At 52.1% G+C, this 5,390-nt stretch overlaps 1 protein-coding gene across 1 annotated transcript; it reads left to right on the top strand.

The window, feature by feature from the left end:
* The first annotated feature begins 1,479 nt into the window (after nt 1-1,479).
* On the top strand, nt 1,480-4,431 carry IER2 (immediate early response 2). The gene has a single exon (XM_083430984.1). The coding sequence runs from the start codon at nt 1,954-1,956 to the stop codon at nt 2,707-2,709; it is 756 nt and encodes a 251-aa protein (XP_083287110.1). The 5' UTR covers nt 1,480-1,953; the 3' UTR covers nt 2,710-4,431.
* Nucleotides 4,432-5,390: the final 959 nt, after the last annotated feature.

The following is a 5,390-nucleotide window of genomic DNA, read 5'->3' as shown; positions in this document are numbered from 1 at the left end:
GTTAATTATGAATGTGGGAAATGCAGTAAACCATTTAAGGCTACAGTCTTCTGCACTCAGGAGCAAGTTCTGTTAAAATCAGTAGGGATTCCTTGAAAACGATCATGGGTGGAACATGTGTCACTCATGGAAAACAGTTGAAGTGGGAAACCATGCTTACTCATTTCCTAGAGCTGTTTCACACACACATCTTTATTACTTGATTATAAAAGCAAGCAATGGATGGCTTGTCTGTGTGAATGAGCCATCAGAGATCTAACCCAGTAGCTAATAAGGCATGTAATTTCAAATGCAAGGCTTTTCAATGAAGTCAGATATTTCATTCATCAAAAGTATAGCATGGGACAATCATGAGATCTACATGTATGTGTGCATAGGAATAGGAAATGGGGAGTGGATCAATAGCCTCCCTCCAAGTCTAATGAAGATATAAAAAAAACTTTTGGTTAAGATTAGTCAGGACAGAGCCGATATATGTCTTCTAGCCTCTGCTTGCAGCAATGCCTGGTTGATGCTTTCAGAACCATGGAAATAGAGATTCTGCTGCAGGCAGAAATAAACAGTATTGGCCTGATTGGACATTCACTGAGCATTTACTGCAACATTCCTAACTGCACACACTGAGCACCTCTTGAAGGTGCCATATTTCACAGAGAGATTTTGTGCACTCGTTATTTCCACGTATGCAGCCCATTAAAGCAGGGCTTGTGGTCCTCCCAAGGTGGTTGGGTTGCAACTTTCATCATCACTGGCCATGCTGACTGAGGCAAAGGCATCCAGAGAGCCATGGCTTCACCACCAGGGAAGGCTAAAGACATTCCACTACCTGTGGTGAAGACGGTCTCTTCCCCACCATGTGCAGCAGCCAACCAGATTTGGAGTTGCACCTTGCTTCAACACTCTTCTGCCACATCTGGGGTCAATAGTTTCAGGACAGGCTGCGCTCTGCCTGCTTCCTAGTCCTTCAACATCTTGCTGCTTGAGGCTGACACCTCACACTCCCCCAAAGGGCAGAGCCATCCCTGTCCCCTACCCCTGCCTTAAAGGTAAGTTCACCAACTTGATACTATATTTGGGCCATGATGGCTTCTGCATGCATGAATGGGCCAGTGTAACACAACTTTCCTATGGCCCTTCATTTGCCATTCATTAATTGCATTCTAGCAAAGGGAAACTGAGTATTGCCCCATTCCGACCAGCTGTACACGTGCATGGAAACCCGCCCCATAATTCCCAGCTGTAAACGTGCATGGAAACCCGCCCCATAATTCCCAGCTGTAAACGTACATGGAAACCAGCCCCATTGATTTCGGTCGAACCCAAACCCATAAATCGTGCTTCCAGTGAAGCCAACACCTCTACACTTAAGTAAACGAGCTAAGGAATCTGCAGCCACAGGTCGTGCATGCTCCTTCGTTCTTCCCGGGGGACGTGGGCACTTGTGCAGCGCACTTATCAGAGACAGCCCAAGTTCCAGGCTCCTCTTTTGTTGGCGGCGGCGGCAGGAGCAGCCGCTTTCAAGTCCTGTCCCCGCTGGCTGCCTGGCTGGCTGGAGGGGGGCCGGGCCCTTTGCTCTTCCCTCCTCCCTTCCCCCACTGCCTGACATTTCCGCCTCCCCCTCCCCCTGCCGGGGAGGGCGGCCAGTGGCGCGCTGCGAAAGGCCGGATGCGGCTCTCGAAGTGGGCGGAGGAGGCCCAGGCGCTGAGATCACCGGCGGTATAAAAAGAAGCGCGCTGGGCGCGGCCTCCTTCAGTCGGGGCGGACGTCACGAGAAAGGCTTCTTCCGAAGGCTGCGCTTCGCAAAGCAAAGCAAAACAAACACCAATTAAGACCCGGGGGCACGCGTCACTTTCGCCTTTTAAGGAGAAAGCGCCAGAGGTCTCCCTCCCGGCTCCTCACAGCCCCCGAACAAGCCGAAGAGACCCGAACCGCGGCGAAGCCGGCTCCGCCATCATGGAAGTGCAGAAGGAAGCGCAGCGCATTATGACCATGTCGGTGTGGAAAATGTACCACTCGCGGATGCAGCGCGGCGGCCTGCGTCTACACCGCAGCTTGCAGTTGTCGCTGGTGATGCGCAACGCCCGGGACCTCTACCTCTCGGCCAAGCTGGAGGAAGAGGACGAGATGGCCGCGGGCGGAGGGAGCGGGGAGGACTTTGCCGGGCGCCCGGAGCCGCAGCTGGACCTGCAGGGCGAGGCGCCCGCCCCTCAACATCTGGAGGCGCCTCCGGCGACCCCCTTCCCCCAAGCCCTGCCCGAGCCGGCGCCTCTCCCCGCCGTACAGCCATCGGAGGCGCCGCCGCCTGCTCTGCCTTGCGCCACTCTTGATCCGGAGCCCATGGAGACCCAGGAGGAGCTCGACGGCAGCTCGCCCGCGCCTCCGCCGACGTGGAGCCGAGGCGCCCCCGGGCCTCAGGCGGGCGCCGCCAAGCCTAGCCGCAAGCGCCGCAGCAGCAGCCTGGGCAAGATCGGCGCCGCCGAAGCCGGTCTGGTGCCCAGCAAGAAAGCCAAGCTGGTGGAAGAGGAAGGCGAGCGGCAGCCGCAGCGCCAGGAGGGGCCTTTCCCGAGCTTAGCCAGGGTCCTCCAGGACCGCTTCTCCGGCTTAATCCTCCAGCCTCCGCCGGCCAAAGGCGCCGACGAGCCCAAGGCGAGCTGCAGGCAAGGGGACGGCGTGCTGAGCATAATGGTGAGAGCCGTGGTGGCCTTCTAAAGCGCCCCCGCCAGGGACTCGTAGCTGGAAACCTCGCTCTCTGCGGAGAAGCGGAACCTGCTGAAGCCCCTCTCTCGGCGGAGGAGCTGAGCACCACCTCCCGCTCCCGGCCCGCCGGCCCCCTCTCCTTGGTGGCGGGGCCTGGGCGGCGAGGAAGACGCGCCGCGGGAGGCTGGTGAAGGACTGGGGGCGGGCGGCGGGGAGCGCTGGTGGGTTCCCTCCTCCCATTTTCTCCCCCTCCGGGTTTAGGCGAGAGACGCTCTGGTGGCTGAGAAAGACGACGAGACAAAAGGCTGCGGGCAACGCGGCGAAGGAGGACGCCCCACCTCGGCCAGTAAACCCGGGACGCGGCTGCGGTGCGCTATGCGCCGGACTGGACGCAGCGGCGGCGTGGCGGGACACGATACTTTGGGGGGGCGGCGGCGGCGGGCAGCGAACTCTTGGAAAACGGGGGAGGCTCGCAGCCCGTCGGGCCTTCGGAAACCGGATTCGGGCGGAAAGCAAGCGCGATGTGTGCTGGGTGCACTTTTTTTTGGTGCTAGTCGATAACAATGACGTGTTCATTCTGCCGTTCCTTAACTAAAGTTAATTGCCAGATCTGAGTTTCTGTCTCCTCTTCCCCCCCCTTTTTTTTTTCCCTGAACGGGACTGGAAAGGTCTGAAGGTTTGTTAGGCAGCTCCCCTGAAGGGTTAAAAAGAGTCATGCTGAGAATTGTCGAAGAAAAGCAGCTTTTGTCAGTCCCGCTCCTGTCTGCCCAGTATTCTTTTCCTCAGGGCCATCCCTTTTTTTCTTACCTAGTAATTAAGAACGATGAAGTGGCCTGTTTCTTTGTGCCAGAGAAGATCTCCGAACCAGATTAGTCTTGCCAAAGTGTGTGTGCTGAGCAGGAACAGAAGGAGGGGAGGGGAAAAAGCCCAACCAGTCATACTAGTTATGACACATCTCTCATATGACTAGCATTTGCATTACACTGGGTCCACGACTGCAGGGGATTTCCTGCTTCTGTTGCCTTGGCTGTGTGTGTGTGTGGTTGTTGTGGTTTTTGTTTTTTAAGGTGTGGGTGGAGCCCTGAATGTCTGAAGGGTGGGGGAGAGGAAGACAAGTGGTTTTTCTTCCCCTAAAGATGTCATCTTAAAAGCTCGCTGGCGGTTTTCCTAGATGACTGAAGCTGTTTATGCACTGAACAGTAATGAGGGGTACTGTTTTACACCCACAAACATTTTTCTCTTTCCACTCCATATGCAGCTTGGATATTTTTCACCCAAATAAGGAGAATGGGGGCAAAGAAACCTGTATTCTTTAAATGGGTGTGTTCTGCAGTGTCTTGTCTCTAAACAACAAACAAACAAAAGAGTATATCAAGTCATTTTATGAGATTTCTTGACACCGTTTTTGCCTTTGTTCATGATTTTTTCCTCCACTCTCTTCTCTCAAATGTATGAAACAGTTGCTGTTGTGCTGGATTTATCTGTTGTGTCATCTCAGTGCTTCAAAAGTGTTAGTTTGATTCAAGCTTTAGGGTTGGGAGGAGAACAGTAAGAATGTCTTCTGAAACTGGTTTTCAAAATGGGCAGTAGAATGGTCACTGTCAAGGTACTTTGTAATGCTAATTGTATGTAATCTGCATTTGCCTCAAAGAGGGCAAAATACAAGTTTATTTGGTTTTATCCTCATGGTGTTAATATTTTTGGTCATTGAAATAAAGGCCATCTTTTTTTTTACTTCTGTGGTGTTCCGTTCTTAATTAAAAAAACAAAAACCATTTGTGAACTTCATTGAGAATTTTCTCTTGGTGGAGAGGATATGGGAGGGGAGAATGTTCAAGCAGCTACTCAAACCTACCTCCAAATGTATGAGGCCTCCTACTACATTAAACTAGTCAAGGTACAAAACAAGGAACTAGAGAAAAGAAACAAGGGGAACAGCAAAGTTAGTGACAGGGCAGGCAACCTTGAGTTCCTTAACCAACAGCACATTTAAAGAGCCAAACTTCCAAGCATGTGGGCTCTTGCAAATCTGAACTATTCAATGTTGAGATAAGGAGTAAACAAACTCTCCAAAGCTCTGCCCCCAGCCTTCTATGAATTAGCCTTCTATGACCCTTGGGGCATCCAGAACTTGTTGATTATGTAGCTGTTTCTAATAGTAGGTGGAATGGGGAGAGAAGGGGTTGTCAACAAGATTAGCCTTGATTGTTTGGGTAGCAGTCCAGTCCCGATAGGGTCCTAAGATGTTTGGGATCACTTTTCAAATCTCACCATGCTGGGTAGCATGGGTCAAGCAAGTCGAGTTGCATAACAACAATGCTTGGTTTCAGGATGGGTGTGAGAGCATGGGAAACTTATATTTAGAGCTCCAGTAACAGCTTGTAAACTTGTTTATGATGGAACTAAAATAGCCTTTCCATAAACATGGGCCACTAGCCAGCGGATAGGGCTGGCAGGCAGGAGCTTGAAGTATGCTTTGCAAAACATTAACAGTAGCAGTATCTCGAGGTAATCCCCCTAAGGGAGCAACTTATGCTTGTCTGCAATCCCTGATCATGTAATGGAAACCTTGTCATAAGAACTTGTTGGCACAATACAGGTTTGCCAGATTAGACCCCATGGATGTTGAGCAACTTCGCAAATCACCAAGGAAGGTTGTGTGTAGTCCCTTTCAACTGAAATATAAAACAGGG

The sequence above is a fragment of the Podarcis tiliguerta genome (assembly GCF_965153285.1).
Source record: "Podarcis tiliguerta genome assembly, chromosome: 2".
NCBI classification, from domain to species: Eukaryota; Metazoa; Chordata; class Lepidosauria; order Squamata; family Lacertidae; genus Podarcis; species Podarcis tiliguerta.
This window is presented reverse-complemented; position numbering and strand designations above follow the sequence as displayed.

Bases quoted from the DNA above. Each gene is read 5' to 3' on its own strand.
- IER2 (XM_083430984.1), top strand. From the start codon at position 1,954: ATGGAAGTGCAGAAGGAAGCGCAGCGCATTATGACCATGTCGGTGTGG.